Source organism: Euleptes europaea, chromosome 3 (assembly GCF_029931775.1).
Source record: "Euleptes europaea isolate rEulEur1 chromosome 3, rEulEur1.hap1, whole genome shotgun sequence".
Lineage (NCBI taxonomy): Eukaryota > Metazoa > Chordata > Lepidosauria > Squamata > Sphaerodactylidae > Euleptes > Euleptes europaea.
Window position 1 is genome coordinate 120,946,161 of NC_079314.1, and position 19,420 is coordinate 120,965,580.

The following is a 19,420-nucleotide window of genomic DNA, read 5'->3' on the forward strand; positions in this document are numbered from 1 at the left end:
GCGAGGGGGAAAACCAGAATTAAAATAATAAGCATCCCAAACCAGCCGAGAAAAGGAAGTGGACCAGGAAAGGCATTTCTCTCCCCACCCTCCACCCCAATTACCACTTCCCAATAACCTCTAGTAAAATTCCCCCTCCCCTGGAAAGAGGGGAATTGTGACTCATAAGTGTGATGCTCTAAAAACCTTCCTTCCTTCTCCAGACTTTTTGGAAATCCCTAAGCGGTTTTCGAGGCTCACTTACAGAGAAGGGCTTGAGATATGAGAGCCAGCCGGGCTCAACCCCACATCCCATAAAACGCAGCCCCTCAAAAGCCAAAGGAGCTACTGTCTGTTCCAGAGGAGCCAAAATCAGTGTGGTGTAATTGTTTAAGTGTTGCATTGGCATCTGGGAGTCCCAGGTTTGAATCCCGTGGCTCAATGGCAGAGCATCTGCTTGGCATGCAGAAGGTCCCAGGTTCAATCCCCGGCATCTCCAGTTAAAGGGACCAGGCAAGTAGGTTGATGGGAAAGACCCTTTTCTGCCTGAGACCCTGGAGAGCTGCTGCCAGTCTGAGTAGACAATACTGACTTTGATGGACCGAGGGTCGGATTCAGTATAAGACAGCTTCATGTGTTCATGTGTATTTCCTGTTGACCCAGGATAAAATATTTCGGGGAGGGACTGTGGCTCCATGGTAGAGCATCTGCTTGGCATGCAGAAGGTCCCAAGTTCAATCCCCAGCATCTCCAGTTAAAGGGACTAGGCAAGTAGGTGATGCAAAAGACCCTTTTCTGCCTGAGACCCTGGAGAGCCGCTGCCAGTCAGAGTAGACAATACTGACCTTGATGGACGGAGGGTCTGATTCAGGATAAGGCAGCTTCATATGTTCGCCGCGGAAGCTTGTTGAGTGACCTTGGGCCCATGTCACATGCACTCAGCCTAATATAACAGGTGTGCTCCTCTAATAATAAAGAGAATAGGTATAAGAACATAAGAAAGGCCCTGCTGGATCAGACCCAGGCGCATCGAGTCCAGCAGTCTGTTCACACCGTGGCCAACCAGGGGCCTCCAGGAAGCCCCCAAACAAGACCACTGCAGCAGCAGCATCCTGCCTGTGTTCCACAGCACCTTATATAACAGGCCTGCTCCTCTGATACTAGAGAGAATAGGTATGCATCATGACTAGTATCCACTTTTGATTAGTAGCCATGAATAGGCCCCCTCTCCTCCATGAACATGTCCACTCCCCTCTTAAAGCCTTCCAAGTTGGCAGCCATCACCACATCCTGGGGCAGGGAGTTCCACAATTTAACTATGCATTCTGTGTGAAGAAATACTTTTAAGGGGAGTATAACCCCATCCAAGACAGGAGAGAGAAGAATTTTAAAAAGGCCCTGCTGGCTCAGACCCAGGCCCATCGAGTCCAGCAGTCTGTTCCCACAGTGGCCAACCAGGGGCCTCTAGGGAGCCCCCAAACAAGACGACTGCAGCAGGATACTGGAGAGAATAGGTCTGCATCATGACTTGTATCCATGCCCACCCCCCTCTCCAAGCCTTCCAGGTTGGCAGCCATCCCCGCATCCTGAGGCAGGGAGTTCCGCAATTTCACTCTGCGTTGTGGGAGGTCCCGACAGGCCCGTGCCCACCGTCTCTCCCGTGCAGAGAGGCGCCAGCCGGAGCAGTGTGGAGAAAAAGCCCAACACTCGTCACGTGTGAATTGCAAGAAGAAGGAAAAAACCAACCCAAGGCGGGGGGAGGCAGAGGCTGGCCGGGGAGAACGTACTGTGAAAATTATTTTTTAACAGCACCATTTAAAGGATACTCATTGATCTAACCCCTTACTCCTATTTTGTATCAATCTCTATAATTAGGTATTGATTTAATAATGTTGGATACGACAAGAACAGGTTAATTAAAATAATAGTGGGATTCGTTCTGTTAGCAAAAGGTTATACCATTTAATTTTAGATGGAAGAGGGAGAGGGGGAAGTCATTTGATTGTGAAATTAGAAATGCTATTTGTTTTTCTTTTATTATTATTATTATTGTATCGTTTTTTTTTTGATATATTAAACGAAGAAAAAGAAAAAAAATTATTGAAAAAAAGAAAAAACCAACCCAAGGGCGGGGAGGCGGAGGCTGGCCGGGGAGAGCGTACTGTGAAAATTATTTGTTAACGGGACCATTTAAAGGATACTCATTGATCTAACCCCTTACTCCTATGTTGTATCAATCTCTCCAATTTGGTATTGATTTAATAATGTTGGATACGGCAAGAACAGGTTAATTAAAATAATAGTGGGACTCGTTCCGTGAGCACAAGGTTATACCATTTAATTTTAGATGGGGGAGGGAGAAGGGGGGAAGTCATTTGATTGTGAAATTAGAAATGCTATTTGTTTTCTTTTATTATTATTATTATTATTATTATTATTATTATTATTATTATCATCATCATTATCATCATTATCATCATTATCATCATTATTATTATTATATCGTTTTTGTTGATATATTAAACGAAGAAAAAGAAAAAAATATTGAAAAAAAGAAAAAACCAACCCAAGGGTGGGGGGGGGCGGAGGCTGGCCGGGGGTGTTCTCTCCGTGCTGAGACCCCCACCCCCTCCCAGCGGAGAGGGCGCATGCTCCGTGCGCTCCCCTTTAAAGCCCTGCGCGCACGTGCTGGCCTGGCTGCGGGGCGGCGGGGCGCGCAGAGCCCGGGCAGCAGCAGCAGCCGCAGCAGCATCATGTCGCTGGACTGGGATGTGGGACGTCGGCGGAGATGCACGCAGGACAGCATGGGTGAGCAGCGCCGGGCTGGGGTCGCCTGCCTTGGGAGGGGGGTCTCTGCAAAAGGGGCTTTTGTTTTTTTATTATTATTATTTTTTGCCTTGCAACCCCCCCCCCCTTCGCTGCCCAGGAGCGCTGCCTTTGGCAAGCTTCCCAGCACTTCTGAAGAAGGGAGCTGCGGCTCACGAAAGCGCCGACCCTGCCAGAACATATTTTTCAAAAAGGGCCAGAGTCCAGTAGCACCTTAAAGACTAACCAAAATATGTTCTGGTAGGGTCTGAGCTTTCGTGAGCCACAGCTCACTTCTTCAGATACAGCTAGAATGTGATTCTAGAATGTGATTCTAGCTGTATCTGAAGAAGTGAGCTGTGGCTCACGAAAGCTCAGACCCTACCAGAAAATATTGTTGTGAGTCTTGAAGGTGCTACTGGACTCTGGCCCTTTTTGACTACTGCAGACAGGCTAACACGGCTGCCCACTGAGACTTATCTTCCTGGAAGGCACCCCATTTAGCCGTACAGAATGGAAATCCATCAACCTTGTGCTTGTCTGAATTCACTCTCCTCTGCTTAAAGACAGATGGATTCACATACTGAGCTGTATCTGAAGAAGTGAGCTGTGGCTCACGAAAGCTCCGACCCTGCCAGAAAATATTTTTGTGAGTCTTTAAGGTGCTCCTGGACTCTGGCCCTTTTCTACTACTAATGCTTGTCTGAATTCACTCTCCTCTACTTAAAGACGGATGGATTCACATTCTAGCTGTATCTGAAGAAGTGAGCTGTGGCTCACAAAAGCTCACACCCTGCCAGAAAATATTTTTGTTAGTCTTTAAGGTGCTGCTGGACCCTTGCTCTTTTCTACTACTTCCCAGCACTAGACACATGTCACGCCCCTAGAATGCATACGTGCCGGCCATCGGCGGAGACAGAGTGGGGGAGCAGCGCCAAGGTGGGGATTGCCTGTCTTGAGGGGGTCTGTGCGAAAGGGGGGGGTCTGCCTTGCAACCCCCCCTTCGCTGCCCTGGAGCGCCCCGGCCCCCAATCTGCAAATCCCCCGTGCCCTAGGCACGCGTCATGCCCCTACAGTGCACATGTGTCGGCCGTCAGCCCGGCTTACAATGCCTTCCCTCCCCACAACAGACGCCCTGTGAGGTAGGTGGGGCTGAGAGAGCTCTAAGAGAGCTGTGACTAGCCCAAGGTCGCCCAGCTGGCTTCGTGTGTAGGAGGGGGTAAACCAACCCGGTTCTCCAGATCAGAGTCCACCACTCCAAACCACCGCTCTTAACCACTACACCACGCTGTCTCTCCAACCCCCCTTTGCTGTCCTGGAGCCCCCCCCCCCGGCCCTGTAACCGCTAATCCCCTCTGCACTAAACACGTGTCACGCCCCTATAATGCATATGTGTCAGCCGTCGGTGGAGACACACACAAGACAGTCTGAGCAGGGGGGTCTGTGCAAAAGGGGGGGGTATGCATTGCAGCCCCCCTTCACCATCCTGGAGAGCTGTATTTGGAAATCTCCCCAGCACTAGACACTCGTCACGCCCCTGCAGTAAACGCATGTCTGCCTGGTGCTCAACGCTGGACTTTTCCACTCGGGGTTTCTCCGGGTCTGTTTTGGCCTGCCTTCCCAGCCAGGCAGCGATTGGCCTGCCTATCCTCCTTTCCTTTCTCCCCGCTCAGCAGCACCTAAATCGCCACTGATCTGCCTGGCGCTGCTGGCAGAGAGCTTGGCTACTACCTCGGGACCACCCCAGGGAGACTGTGGCTGGGTAGATGCAGAGCGTGGGGGGGGGGGTCTTTGCAGCGGGAACGACAGGCTGTATACATATAACTTTCTTTCCATCCTGGGCAGGGGAGGGGGCTTGGAGGCTTCTCAGCCCATCAGTGGGCTGGATCGGGAAATGCTGGGGGAGGGATGCTTTTGCCAAATCTCTTTTTTTTCCCTTTGCAAATGTTTTTGGCAGGTCTGATGAAAAGGGTTGCCAACTCCAGGTTGGAGAAATCCTGGAGGTAGATCCATGGGGAGGGTGGGATTGGAGGGGAGGAGAGGAACCTCAGTAGGGTCTCATGCAGGGGTGTTAAACATGCGGCCCAGGGGCTGAATCTGGCCCCTTGCATAAGAACATAAGGAAGGCCATGCTGGATCAGATCAAGTCCAGCAGTCCGTTCACACAGTGGCCAACCGGGTGCCTCTAGGAAGCCCACAAGCAAGACGACTGGAGCAGCACCATCCTGCCTGTGTTCCACGGCACCTCGTATAATAGGCCTGCTCCTCTGATCCTGGAGAGAATAGGCATGCATCACGACTACTATCCGTTTTGACTAGTAGCTATAAATAGCTCTCTCTTCCACGAACATGTCCACTCCCCTCTTAAAGCTCTCCAAGTTGGCAGCCATCACCCCATCTTGGGGCAGGGAGTTCCACCATTTAACTATGCGTTGTGTGAAGAAATGCTTCCTTTTATCTGTTTGGAATCTCTCACCCTCCAGCTTCAGCGGACGACCCCACATGCTGGTATTATGGGCATCCGCAGCTGCTTTTATGAAGCTCAGTCGCTGAAACTCTCTTTTAAGTTTCCTTCTGTTCAGATCATCTGAAGAATGCAGAATGGATCCATTGGGTCCTTTGGGATCGAGGCCAACACAAGATTTTGAGCTCTGCAGAACTTTGCCGGCAGCTGGAACACACCGGTGCTTGAAAGTAGAGGTTTGTCCCAGCCAGACAACGGCAGATTCCCTGCATTTGGTCTGCTCTGGTTTCCGTTCCCCCTAAACTAGTTCCTTGGAGTTCTCTTTCTGCTCTCTGCTTATTTGAGTTGTTTCTTCTACTGCTGTTTTGAAGGACAGCTAGAGGAGAAAAGCGTAAGGAACGTCAGTCGAAATTCTTTGACTGCCAATACCTATCGGCATGCCATGGCTAGCTTGCACCTCCATGTTCTGAGGCAGTGTACCTTTGAGAATTAAATGCTGGGGGAACATCTGTGGAAGGGAGAAGCTTTTTCCCCTCTCTCCTAATACCAGAACACGGGGTCATCTGCTGAAGCTGGAGGGTGAGAGATTCAAAACAGATAAAAGGAAGTATTTCTTCACATAACGCTTCGTTAAATGGTGGAACTCCCTGCCCCAGGATGTGGTGAGGGCTGCCAACTTGGAAGGCTTTAAGAGGGGAGTGGACATGCTCATGGAGGAGAGGGGTATTCATGGCTACTAGTCAAAATGGATACTAGTCATGGTGCATCCCTATTCTCTCCAGGATCAGAGGAGCAGGCCTGTTATGTTAGGCGCTGTAAAGGAACCCAGGCAGGACAATGCTGCTGCAGTCACCTTGTTTGGGGGCTTCCTGGAGGCACCTGGTTGGCCACTGTGTGAACAGACTACTGGACTCGATGGGCCTGAGTCTGATCCAGCAGGGCTTTTCTTATATAAGGGCTGTTCTCAGCCTGCTTATCGCATAAGGCTAGAGAAGTTGGGCCTTGTCCGATCCCGCGAGCACAATCTAGAGTTACGTTTCCCCCTACCTGAAGTTGCAAATAAAATAATTGCTTCTACTTAAAAGCAAATCCTTAAAAGCAAATCCTTTTTGTCACTATCTTGTGCCAAATGGGGAAATTTGGCAGGGGAAGAGAGAGCGTGGAATTGCTTTGCGGTGCAGAAAAGGCCGCATGGGGCTTGGGCGTGACCGGGTAAAGTCCACATTTTGACTTAACCTAAAGTTCAAGAAGTAAACATATTCCGGACTTGCTAGCAAATTTTGTTTTGCTGGTGGGTGTCCTCCCCCCCACCCCATTACAATGTCTATTTTAGCTAACACTGAATACCATAAAGGGTCGGGTGACCTGAGCTGGTATGGTCTGAGAATGGTGAGCCTTTGAGTGATACAGAAGTCTTTTTCAGATGGATGGAAGACGCTACCAGGGGTGGGGCTGTGGCTCAATGGAAGAGCCTCTGCTTGGCATGCAGAAGGCCCCAGGTTCAATCCCTGACATCTCCAATTAAAAAAGGACCAGGCAGTAGGTGATGTGAAAGACCCCTGCCTGAGACCTTGGAGAGCTGCTGCCAGTCTGAGTAGACAATACTGATCTTGATGGACCGATGGTCCTATTCTGTATAAGGCAGCTTCGTAGGGAGGGGCTGTGGCTCAGAGGAAGAGCCTCTGCCTGGCATGCAAAAGGTCCCAGGTTCAATCCCCAGCATCTCCTGTTAAAAAGGACCAGGCAGTAGGTGATGAGGAGGACCTCAGCCTGAGATCCTGGAGAGCTGCCGCCGATCTGAGTAGACAGTACTTTGATGGACTGATGGTTTGATTCAATAGAAGGCAGCTTCTTGGGAGGGGCCGTGGGTCAGTGGTAGAGCATCTGCTTGACATGCAGAAGGTCCCAGGTTCAGACCCCGGCATCTCCAGTTAAAGGGGCCAGGCATGTAGGTGACGGGAAAGACCCCTGCCTGAGATCCTGGAGAGCCATAGAGAGGGGCCGTGGCTCAGTGGAAGAGCACCTGCTTGGCATGCAGAAGGTCCCAAGTTCAATCCCCAGTGGCATCTCCACTTAAAGGGACCAGGCAAGTTGGTGATGTGAAAGACCTCAGCCTGAGACCCTGGAGAGCCACTGCCCGTCTGAGTAGACAATACTGACTTTGATGGACCCAGGGTCTGATTCAGTAGAAGGCAGCTTCATGTGTTCATGTGTGTGTGTATCTAACTCCGGTGTGTGTGAGGAAGCTAGCCAGTGAGGTGTAGTGGTTTAGAACTGTTAGTGGTTAGAACAAGACCTGGGAGGCCCGGGTCCAGATCCTTGCTGTTCCTCTGACGCTTGCTGGATGACCTTGGGCCAGTGACGCTGTTGGCCTGGTCTACTTTGCAGGGTGGTTGTGATAGCGAAATGGAGAAGGAAGAACAGGGTATGCTACCCTGACCTCTACAGAGGAGGGACGGGAATACAAAAAGTTACACTTGGTCTCTAGCGCAGTTTCCAGCGAGCTGTTTACCTTCTCTGCAGCTGTGGCGAAACCCCAGGTGTCAGAACACAGAGGCGCATTGGAATTTGAGATTTTTCCCCCCTGCATTGGGTCAGAGATGACTCATGACCATTATAAGCTGGTGATGTGGGTCTGCAGATCTCTTTTTAAGCTCTGCTTTTACATGTCTGTGATCCCACAACTCCCAGCAGAGCATCTTTAACTTGGGTTATATATTTGGGTTATTTATAGCCCTGATCTGGATGGGCCCGTCTAGCCAATCTCATCAGATCTGGTGGTATGAGAACCATCTTCAAGGACTTGAAGGGCTGTCATAGAGAGGAGGGTGCTGAGTGGTTTTCTGTTGCCCCAGAAGGTCGGACCAGAACCAACAGGTTGAAATTAAATCCAAAGAGTTTCCGTCTAGACATTAGGAAGACTCTTCTAACAGAGCTGTTCCTCGGTGGAACAGGCTTCCTCGGGAGGTGGTGAGCTCTCCTTCCCTGGAGGTTTTTAAGCAGAGGCTAGATGGCCATCTGTGAACTCAGGCAGATGATGAGAAAGAGGGCATCTTGGCCATCTTCTGGGCATGGAGTAGGGGTCACTGGGGGTGTGGGGGGGAGGTAGTTGTGAATTTGATCTGCCTAAGATCACAGAATCCGCATTGCTGACAGATGGCCATCTAACCTCTTCTTAAAAACCTCCAGGGAAGGAGAGCCCACCACCTCCCGAGGAAGCCCGTTCCACCGAGGATCAGCTCTGTTAGAAAGTTCTTCCTAATGTCCAGACGGAAACTCTTTGGATTTAATTTCAACCCGTTGGTTGTGGCTTTCAAGGGAATGCCACGCAGATATCGAGGCAGCTGTCGGAGTTAAGGTTTAGGGCCTCCTAATCCTTTTGGGTTCTCCCTTGATTTTTTTTTCATTAACGGGGGGAGGGCTTTGCCTCTTGGGGGGAGAGAGCTTCAAGCCATGGAGCAGCTCAGCCTCCTGCAGCGCCTTAGTCTAATTGGCAGGGACAGAGCGGTTCATTTGATTATCTCGGTGTGGCTCATGTGAGCGGCGCATGTTCGGCCCTCTTTGGGTTGGGGGTTCTTTATTTTTATTATTTACTTCATCTATACCCTGCCTTTCCTCCCCATACGGGCTTACGTTGCCCATCTCAACTCCGTTTTATCCTCATTGGGGGTTCTTTATTTTTATGTTTTTATTTACTTCATCTATACCCTGCCTTTCCTCCCCATAAGGGCTTACGTTGCCCTTCTCAACCCCGTTTTATCCTCACGACAACCCTGTGAGGTTGGTTAGTCTTAGAGTGTATGACTAGCCCCAGGTCATAAGAACATAAGGAAAGCCCTGCTGGGTCAGATCAAGGCCCATCAGGTCCAGCAGTCTGTTCACACCGTGGCCAACCAGGTGCCAGGAAGCCCCCAAACAAGACGACTGCGGCATCATCCTGCCTATGTACCACAGCACCTAATATAATGGGCCTGCTCCTCTGATCCTGGAGAGAATAGGTGTGCATCATGACTAGTATCCATTTTGACTAGAAGAAGAAGAAGAGTTGGTTTTTATATGCCGACTTCCTCTACCATTTAAGTGAGACTCAAACCGGCTTACAATCACCTTCCCCTCCCCACTAGTAGCCATGAATGGCCCTCTCCTCCACAAACACATCCACTCCCTTCTTAAAGCCTTCCAAGTTGGCAGCCATCACCATATCCTGGGGCAGGGAGTTCCACAGTGGAAGGTTCCACAAGGTCACCCAGCAAGCTTCCATGGCAGAGTGGGGATTCGAACGTGGGTCTTCCAGATCGTAGTCTAACACTAACCCTTACCCCCACACTGATTTTGGCCCTGATCGGACAGTACTTGGTTAGTACTTGGATGGGAGACCACCCTGGAAATCTAGGGTCACTACGCAGAGGCAGGCAATGGCAAACCACCTCTGAACATCCCTTGCCCCAAAAACCCTATGGGGTTGCCATAAGTCAGCTGTGACTTTCCGGCACTTTCCACCACCAACAACTCAAGGACAGGTAGTCGTGTGCGATCTGTCAAGTTCTGCAGAACTTTTCTTGAGGCCGGATATAAACAAGCAAAAAACCCCTCACCAGTTGGCAAATGGGTCGTCATTAAAAGCAGAGCATCCGACTGCTTTGGATATCATCAGTAACATGGCATCCAAAATGGAGGCCATAAGATATCAAAACATACATAAGCATTCCTGTCCCATTCAGCCATATTGTTTTCTCTTGCTGTGAGGTTGCTTGCGCCGAGGGGACTGGACATATTCATGGAGGAGAGGGTTATCCATGGCTATTAGTTAGAATGGATACTCGTCATGATGCATCCCTATTCTCTCCAGGATCAGAGGAACATGCCTATTGGATTAGGTGCTGTGAAACACAGGCAGGATGGTGCTTCTGCAGTCGTCTTGTTTGTGGGCTTCCTAGAGGCACCAGGTTGGCCACCGTGTGAACAGACTGCTGGACTTGATGGACCTTGGTCTGATCCAGCATGGCCTTTCTTATGTATGACCCAGGTATTTCGCTCATTTGGAACATCTTCCCTACCTGGAAACCGCCTCTTTTAGTAAAACACTTTGCAGGATTGGTTGCACATGTGCCTTGTTAGCTATATATATATACTTGGGTTGCCAACCTCCAGCTGGAGCCTGGAGATCTGCAATTGCAAGTGATTTCAGGCCACAGAGATCTGTTCCCCTGGAGAAAATGGCTGAGTTGAAGGGTGGGGCCCATGCCATTATACCATGCTGAGGTCCTCCTCTCCCCCCAAACCCATCCTCTCCAGGCCCCCACCCCAGCTCTCCAGGGATTTCTCAACTAGGGTTGCCAGGTTCCTCTTTGCCACCGGCGGGAGGTTTTGGGGCGGAGCCTGAGAAGTGTGTGGTTTGGGGAGGGGAGGGGCTTCAATGCCATAGAGTCCAATTGCCAAATTTCTCCAGGTGAAGTGATCTCTGTCGGGGGGGGGGGAGAGATCAGTTGTAATAGCAGGAGATCTGGCCATTTTCTCCAAGTGAACTGATCTCTGTCGGGGGGGGGGAGATCAGTTGTAATAGCAGGAGATCTCCAGCTAGTACCTGGAGGTTGGTAATCCTATTGTCAACCCAGAGGTGGCAACCCTATGTATGCCTGAGAAGCCCTACCTGACAGCAGGCACAGCATTAGGGTTGCCAACTGCCAGGTAGTAGCAGGAGATCGCCTGCTAATACAACTGATCTCCAGCCGATAGAGATCAGATCACCTGGAGAAAAACGGCCGCTTTGGCCATTGGACTCTATGGCATTGAAGTCCCTCCCCTCCCCAAACCCTGCCCTCCTCAGGCTGCGCCCCAAAAACTTCCCGCCGGTGGCGAAGAGGGGCCTGGCAACCCTACACAGCATGTGTACAGCATGTTTGTGCAGCGCACAATGGGTCAGTTCTGATCTGTCTTGGAAGTGGGCCAGGAAATGCTTTGTGCGGAGCAGAACTCATCGAGCCTTTAGTTTTGCCAAAGATGACTCTGCCAGGCCGAATTGTTAATAAGCGATTGTGTCTCCTGGCTCAGCTGGTCTTGTAAGTTCGGTCGGGCCTTTTAACGGGCAAGAATCCTGTAACTTTAAACTGGAAAGGCAAGATATTATCGAGAACCCTGAAAGGTGCATGAATCCTGGCCAGGGTTCCCAACTCTGGGTTGGGAAATTCCTGGAATTTGGAGGTGGGGACCTGCTGTAGTGGGACCAGCATGGTGTAGTGGTTAAGAGCGGTGGTTTGGAGCAGTGCACTCTGATCTGGAGAACCGGATTTGATTCCCCACTCCTCCACATGAGCAATGGGCAATAATCTGGTGAACCAGGTTGGTTTCTCCACTCCTACACATGAAGCCAGCTGGGTATACCTTGGGCTAGTCACAGCTCTCTCTGAACTCTCTCAGCCTCGCCTACCTCACAGGGTATCTGTTGTGGGGAGGGGACGGGAAGGTGATTGGAAGCCGGTTTGATTCTTCCTTAAGTGGTAGAGGAAGTCGGCATATAAAAACCTTTTCTTCTTCCTCCTCCTCCTAACCTGGATAGCTCCAGGCTAGCCTGATCAGGTCAGATCTCAGAAGCTAAGCAGGGTTTAAGGATACACATGAACACACATGAAGCTGCCTTATCCTGAATCAGACCCTTGGTCCATCAAAGTCAGTATTGTCTACTCAGACCAGCAGCGACTCTCCAGGGTCTCAGGCAGGGGGGGTCTTTCACATCACCTACCTGCCTAGTCCGTTTAACTGGAGATGCTGGGGATTGAACCTGGGGTCTTCTGCGTGCCAAGCAGGTGCTCTACCACTGCGCCATGGCCCCTCCCAGGTTGACCCTGGTTAGTATTTGGATGGGAGACCAACCAATTAACACCAGAGTCTTGACGTGGAGACCGGCCGTGGCGAACCACCTCTGAACATCTCTTGCCTTGAAAACCCTATGGGGTCACTATAAGGCAGCTGTGACTTGACGCCGTGCCCATAGGGTTTTCAAGGCAAGAGATGTTCAGAGGTGGTTCGCCACGGCCAGTCTCCACGTCAAGACTCTGGTGTTAATTGGTTGGTCTCCCATCCAAATACTAACCAGGGTGTGGCGTCAAAAAAAAGAAAAAACACCTGGTGAGGAGAGTGACCTCAGCAGGAATGTGATGCCATTGACCCCACCTTCCAAAGCAACCCCTTTTCTCCAGGGGAACTGATCTCTGTCTGGAGATGTGCTATAATTCCAGGAGATCTCCAGGCCCCACCTGGAGGTTGGCAGCCCTAGTCGGCACAGCTGGTGTGTCCTAGCCCAGTAATGGCCTTACTTGGCAAGCTACGGACACGTGGATAGCGTCAAAGTGTGATTCCTGATTTGCCCAGAGAGCCTTTGGCCTTCGGGGTCACTCAGTCTTGGCGTGTTTTCCAGATTTCCACCGGTCTGGCCACTACCGGAGATGGTCTGTCTGCGACCAGCACTGCTCTACCGGAAACACACAGGGTGATCAGCGGGACCTCCACGCTAGCTCCCACCACCACAGCATCCTGACTCCCAGGATCGTCCCAGGTAAGGGTAGGGTTGCCAGGTCTCTCTTCGCCACCAACGGGAAGTTTTTGGGGCGGAGCCTGAGGAGGGTGGGGTTTGGGGAGAGGAGGGACTTCAGTGCCATAGAGTCCAATGGCCAAAGCGGCCGTTTTCTCCAGGGGAACTGATCACTATCTGCCGGAGATCAGTTGTAATAGTGGGAGATCTCCAGCTAGTGCCTGAAGGTTTGGAAATCAGCACAGTCAAGGCACAAAATTATTATTAGTGATTAGGACAAATAACAAGAAGTGCAACACTACAACACATATTATCCTACTACATTATTACATATATACAAGATCTTCTTAATGTCAGCCATACAAGGTGTACAAGTATACTTAGTTCAAATTATGCAATTGTGCAGTTATTCTTATGGTATGGTTGAAAAGTCCAGTTCAAGTAGGATATCCAAAGAATGGTATAATCCAAAAGAATGTGATGGGGGACGGCCGTTTCAAGATGCTTTCTTCAGCCCCATGTTCAATCTCACAAAATCCTGTTATAAAATCCTGGTAATTTGTCATCAATATTCAATCCAACACTGCTTCAGGTTAAGTCCACAGTTCCTCAAGGGATACAGCTTTGATGCCTTTATTTTGCTTGATCTACTAGTGCCTGGAGGTTGGCAACCCTACCAGTAGGGTAGCCAGGTCCCTCTTTGCCACCGGAAGGAGATTTTTGGGGCGAAGCCTGAGGAGGGCGGGCTTTGGGGAGGGGAGGGACTTCAGTGCCATAGAGTCCAATGGCCAAAGCTGCAATTTTCCCCAGGGGAACTGATCTCTTATCGGTTGGAGATCAGTTGTAATAGTAGGAGATCTCCAACTACTATTAAGTACCCAAAAGGTCAGGAAAATATAAATAGTAGTAAAGAGTGGTTAAGAGCGGTGGTTTGGAGCTGTGGACTGTCATCTGGAGAACCAGGTTTGATTCCCCCACTCCTCCACATGAGCATTAGATGCTAATCTGGTGAACCAGGTTGGTTTCCCCACTCCTACTCACGAAGCCAGCTTGGGTGACCTTGGGCTAGTCACACTCTCAGCCCCACCTACCTGACAGGGTGTCTGTTGTGGGGAGGGGGAGGGAAAGGTGATTGTAAGCCAATTTGATTCTTACTTAAATGGTAGAGAAAGTCGGCATATAAAAAAGCATCTCTTCTTCTTCATCATATCTGTAGTCTGGAGATGAGCTGTAATTCTGGGGTGGGGGTCCCCCGTCCCCACCTGGAGGCTGGCATCTCTGTGTGATAGAATTCACCCTCTGAATCAGCCGTTTTCTCCAGGGGGGCTGATCTCTGTAGTCTGGAGCTCAGTTGCAATCCTGGGAGGTCTCCAGGCCCTACTTGGACGGCTGGTAACCCTAAGGGGAGCGATGCTGGAGCACACATGTTTCAATGTAGTCCTCACCGGTGGCTCCTTCCTTCCTTCCTTCCTTCCTCTGCCTTTCTAGTGATTTCAAACTCTTCCTCCTGCCCGCTGCATTCTGAGGAAGTGCAGACATGCGACGATTGCCGGGCGAAAACCGCCATCACCGCCGAGAACGAAGTGGAGGCGCAAAAGCTTTCCAACAACTACATGGTAGGGTTGTGTCTCCCTGGCAAATCCCCTGGTTTGCGTATCAAAGGTTGGGGGTTCGGTCCAGCTACAGGCGGACGATCTCAGGTGGCAGAGAAGACCTTTCTCTTCCTACAAGCTAGGAGCTGGGGTGCTATGGCGCCTGCCAATGCCTTTCCTGGCACCCACCAAGTGGGTAGGGTTGCCAACTGCCAGGTAGTAGCAGGAGCTCTCCTGCTAATTCAACTGATCTCCGGCCGATAGAGATGAGTTCCCCTGGAGAAAACAGCCGCTTTGGCCATTGGACTCTATGGCATTGAAGCCCCTCCCCAAACCCTGCCCTCTTCAGGCTCCGCCCCCAAAATCTCCCACCGGTTGCGAAGAGGGGCCTGGCAACCCTACAAGTAGGGTTGCCAGGTCCTCCTTCACCACCGGTGGGACGTTTTTTGGGTGGAGCTTGAGGAGGGTGGGGTTTGGGGAGGGGAGGGACTTCAATGCCATAGAGTCCAATGGCCAAAGCGGCTGTTTTCTCCAGGGGAACTCATCTCTATCGGCCGGAGATCCGTAGTAATAGCGGGAGATCACCAGCTAGTACCTGGAGGTTGGCAACCCTACCGCCAAGCGTTTTTAGAAAGTAGGTGTGGCCCGATGAGGCTTCTGATTGGCCTCTGGGGATCTGATTGGCTGTGCAGATTTTTAAAAAATTGCTTCGGCGGCGGCATAAACACCTTCATTGTGTGACCAAAGGTCAGCTGCCTCTCTGCGAGAAAATATTTCTAAACAGTATGTTCATTTTTTAAAAAGGATAATTAAGCAGAGCTTCTGCCTGAAATGTTGAAGAGTTGCTAGTAGGCTTATGCACAGGGTTGCCAACCTCCAGGTTCTGGCAGGAAAAAAATCAGTGCAGGCAACTGTATCAAAAACATATATTCATGAGAGAGTGCAAGACATAAACAAACAACAAGTGCTCTTACAAGAATCTCTAACAAAGAATTGTAAAATATATACAAGGCTATTCACAACATGACAGCAATGATAGGTAAAGCACAATGGCTATCTCCAACGAGATTAAGAAAGTCCGATGTCAGTGGTTTCAAAAATCAACGTCTGCTGGAACGCCTCTTGCTGCTCCAAAAAGGTAACAGAGGAAATGCTATCCCAGATATTTGTAGCGCTTTCACCATATATTTGGCTTCATCAGCCTAGAATATTAATATGAATTCATATAAATTACAATACCGACTTATCGTACAAGCTTCAGGGTGTCTATAGCTAGTCATTCTTACCTCGGCGATAGAGGTGAAAGCCCACCAGTATATATTCCTTCTGGGAGGTTTCTTCAGGTTGAATCCAAAAGTTTCAACTTATTTTATTTTTAGGTTTTTATCCTTTTTCTTTTTAGCTCCCAAAGAAGTGGGCTGCTAATGTTTAAGGGTGGGTTCCAGGCGTTAAGCCCATATACTTCCTGAGTCCGATCACATGTTTACTCAAAGACTCGCTAGTCATGGTTCGTAAAGGGGGCAGGATCCAATTTCGGTTCACAGATAGATTGTGAAATTATAAGAAACAGGACAAATCAATTTCGTTATTCAATCCATTAGGGATCAGGGTATTAAACAGATGGATAAACCTCATTTCGTGTTGGAGGAGGATTTTCTGCATATCTTTATTGTCGTGGGGATGATCTTTGTACGTCCATAATACAAAAAAACTTAAGTCATTTTCTGAATGCTTCTGTTCCAAGAAGTGGGCCTCTAAATTGCCCGCGCGTATCCTGGACCTGTGTTCTCCTATATGGAGTCTGATTTGGCGAATCGTGCTGCCTATGTAAAGTTTTGAGCATTTGCATGTGACCGCGTAAACAACGCGGCTCGTGGCACAATTCGAGAAATGCTGTAATTTAAACCTGAAATTGGAAGAAGTCGAACTAAATTCCTTTACAGGCAGGCTTAAGGGGCAAACAGAACACCTCCCACATTTAAAATGGCCGACTGCCGAAGAATGTTGTGTGGTTTTTAATACATCTGAATGGACAAGACAGTCAGGCAAAGAGCTTGTCCTGCGCATACCAAAGACTGGAGGTAACTCGCAGCCAGGGATGTTTTGAATGACATGCCAATGTCTCCTAATGGCTCGCTGAATCTCATATGAATGTTTAGTGTATGTAAGCGAGCAAAAAATCTTTTGGTTATATTTAGTGGTATTTTTAGATTTCGAAAATAGCATACAGTGGTCTCGATTTTTAGCCCTTTAAAGGATAGTTCTGTTTAAGTAAAGAAGCTGTCATTCTCTGTGAGGCTGCTTCAAATTCCTCATTGCTGGTCAAATTTCTTTTTAGTCTAAGGAAATGGCTAAACGGCAGGTTCTTTTTCAAGGACATTGGATGATTTGAACTAAAATGTAAACCTGAATCTTTGGCCATATTTTTGCGGTAAGGTTTAACTGCTAGTTTGCCTGTAGTTAGAACAAAAATTTCTAAATCAAGAAAGATAATGCTTTTTGGGTCACAGGTTCCCGAGAATGTTAGATGCTCATTGATGGTATTAAGCCATATGGTAAATTCTTGAAAAGTTGTAGCAGAGTCAAAAATAAAAAATAAATCATCATTACTATTACTTAAACGGAACTATTACTTAAACGGAACTATTACTTAAACCTCCCACCGGTGGCGAAGAGGGACCTGGCATTACTATGTTAGTTGTAGGGTTGCCAACCTCCAGGTACTAGCTGGAGATCTGCTGCTATTACAACTGATCTCCAGCTGATAGAGACCAGTTCACCTGGTGAAAAATGGCCGCTTTGGCAATTGGACTGTATGGCATCGAAGTCCTTCCCCTCCACAAACCCCGCCCTTCTCGGGGTCCACCCCCAAAACCTCCGGCCAGTGGCGAAGAGGCAACCCTACTTATGCATAACTTCACGCTCTGACGTTTTGTGGCTTGGTCCATGATCTCTCTGTCCCTTCTCCAACACCCCCCCCCAATAAACTACAATTCCCAGGATTACGCAGAAAGAGGAATGGCAATAAACTGGCTTAAGTTAGAGAGCAGATCTACTCCGCAAAATCTCTTTCTTGTCTCTCTTAACAGTTTGGTTTTAAGAAATGGAAGAGCCACGTGACAGCCAGGCCCTGGGCGAACCGTTCTGAAATCGTGAAAGAGCTCTACTCGGATCTGAATGTGATTAAAAGCTCCGCAGGTAAAAACCAGTTCTGCCTTGGCCAACTAAGAGAGGTTACCTTTGGGCTGAACTGGAGCCGCTGGACTGTTGGGAGGAAAGGTCTACAGCTCCGATATCCCCTGGGGTTGGAGCGCCCGCGAGCACGGCGTTGCGGCAGCCCCTTTGCGTCGTGGCATCATGAGATCCGGGAGCCGTTTCATGCGCTCACCTCTTGCTGAGGGTGATGCCCGGGCTGAGAGTGGTTTTTCTCTTCCCCAGTCAGTACCATCACGTTTGGCAACCTCATCTACCTGCTCCTCTTCGGGTGGTGGCTCTCCCTGATCTACGTCCTGGTCTCTGTGCTGATGTTCCTCACAGTGGTGGGGGCGCCGTACGGTAAGTCGAGCAAAAACTCCAAGGGTTGCCTGCAGCAGGGCGGTGTCTTCTGGCCGAGAGAAGTGGCTATTCTCATCCCTGTGTTAGAAAAATTAAGGAGGGGGGGATTACAGATGCAAAGGCAGTACCCAGCCAAGCCCTGAACACCGCTGGTGTGTGTGTGGGGGAACCTCTTGGTGGACGGGAATCTCCTTCACCAACTTGAAAGAAATTCATAGAATCATATTGGAAGGGACCAACAGGGTCATCTAGTCCAACTCCCTGCACAATGCAGGAAATTCACAACTACCCCCCCACCCCCCCAGTGACCCCCACTACATGCCCAGAAGATGACCAAGATGTGTTCCCTCTCATCATCTGCTTAAGGTTATAGAATCAGCATTGCTGACAGATGGCCATCTAGCCTCTGCTTAAAAACCACCAGGGAAGGAGAGCTCACCTCCTCCCGAGGAAGCCTGTTCCACTGAGGAACTGCTCTAACTGTTAGAAAATCCTTCCTAATGTCTAGACGGGAACTCTTTTGACTTAATTTCAACCCGTTGGTTCTGGTCCGACCTTCTGGGGCAATAGAAAACAACTCGGCACCCTCCTCTATGTGACAGCCCTTCAAGTACTTGAAGACAATTATCATGTCCCCTCTCAGTCTTCTCCTCTTCAGGCTGAACATACCCAGCTCCTTCAACCTTTCCTCTGTGAGATTGTCTTGAAAAAAAAAAAGAGTTGGTTTTTATATGCCAACTTTCTCTACCGCTTAAGGCAGACTCAAACCGGCTTACAATCACTTTCCCTTCCCCTCCCCACAACAGACACCCTGTGAAGTAGGTGAGGCTGAGAGAGTTCGGAGAGAGCTGTGACCAGCCCAAGGTCACCCAGCAGGTTTCATATTGTAGGAGTGGGGAAAACAACCCAATCCACCGCTCCAAACCACCGCTCTTAACCACTACACCATGAAAGCATAATATGTGTTAAGAGTCTTAAATACCGGTAGTTACCATCATTATATTATGGCATATATAGGTTCATCAGCATATATAATTTCATTTTCCATTTCAGCTAAGAAAAAGTTAAAATTGCTTGAAAGGTATAGTTTATTTGTGTTATTATAGATACATATTGATAGAGATGTTAAAGCTTATTTTATTTACACTGTATACTGATAACTAGGCATTGAAATAATGTACTATATCTGGAGAATTATATTGTGTTTGCTGGGATAACAAGATTAATCAATGGTAATGATTTTATACAGTTATCTAGAAGGCATATTATAATTGATAGAGCTGGTGAGAGAAAATTTACATGTAGTAAACACGATTTGTATTAAACTTAATATTTTCCCTTCTAGCTAAATGGTGTTTCTTTAAAAATCATATAAGGCTATTAAAAAAATTTTGTATGTGCCCAGAGAGAGTCAGATAGACGACTTATGTATTGTTGTGCATAATGTAAGAAATGTTGAATGCAGTGTGTGGACTGTCTTTGATGTTGATATGTGTA

General features: G+C 48.9%; 1 protein-coding gene across 1 annotated transcript in view; it reads left to right on the forward strand.

The window, feature by feature from the left end:
* Nucleotides 1–2,732: 2,732 nt before the first annotated feature.
* The window catches only part of LOC130475376 (uncharacterized), a 41,371-nt gene continuing 24,683 nt past the window's right edge, over nucleotides 2,733–19,420 (forward strand). The window contains exons 1-5 of the mRNA XM_056847140.1: nucleotides 2,733–2,787; nucleotides 12,663–12,800; nucleotides 14,265–14,392; nucleotides 17,458–17,576; nucleotides 17,811–17,923. Coding sequence (XP_056703118.1) covers nucleotides 2,733–2,787; nucleotides 12,663–12,800; nucleotides 14,265–14,392; nucleotides 17,458–17,576; nucleotides 17,811–17,923 — 553 coding nt within the window. The remainder of the gene's footprint in view (nucleotides 2,788–12,662; nucleotides 12,801–14,264; nucleotides 14,393–17,457; nucleotides 17,577–17,810; nucleotides 17,924–19,420) is intronic.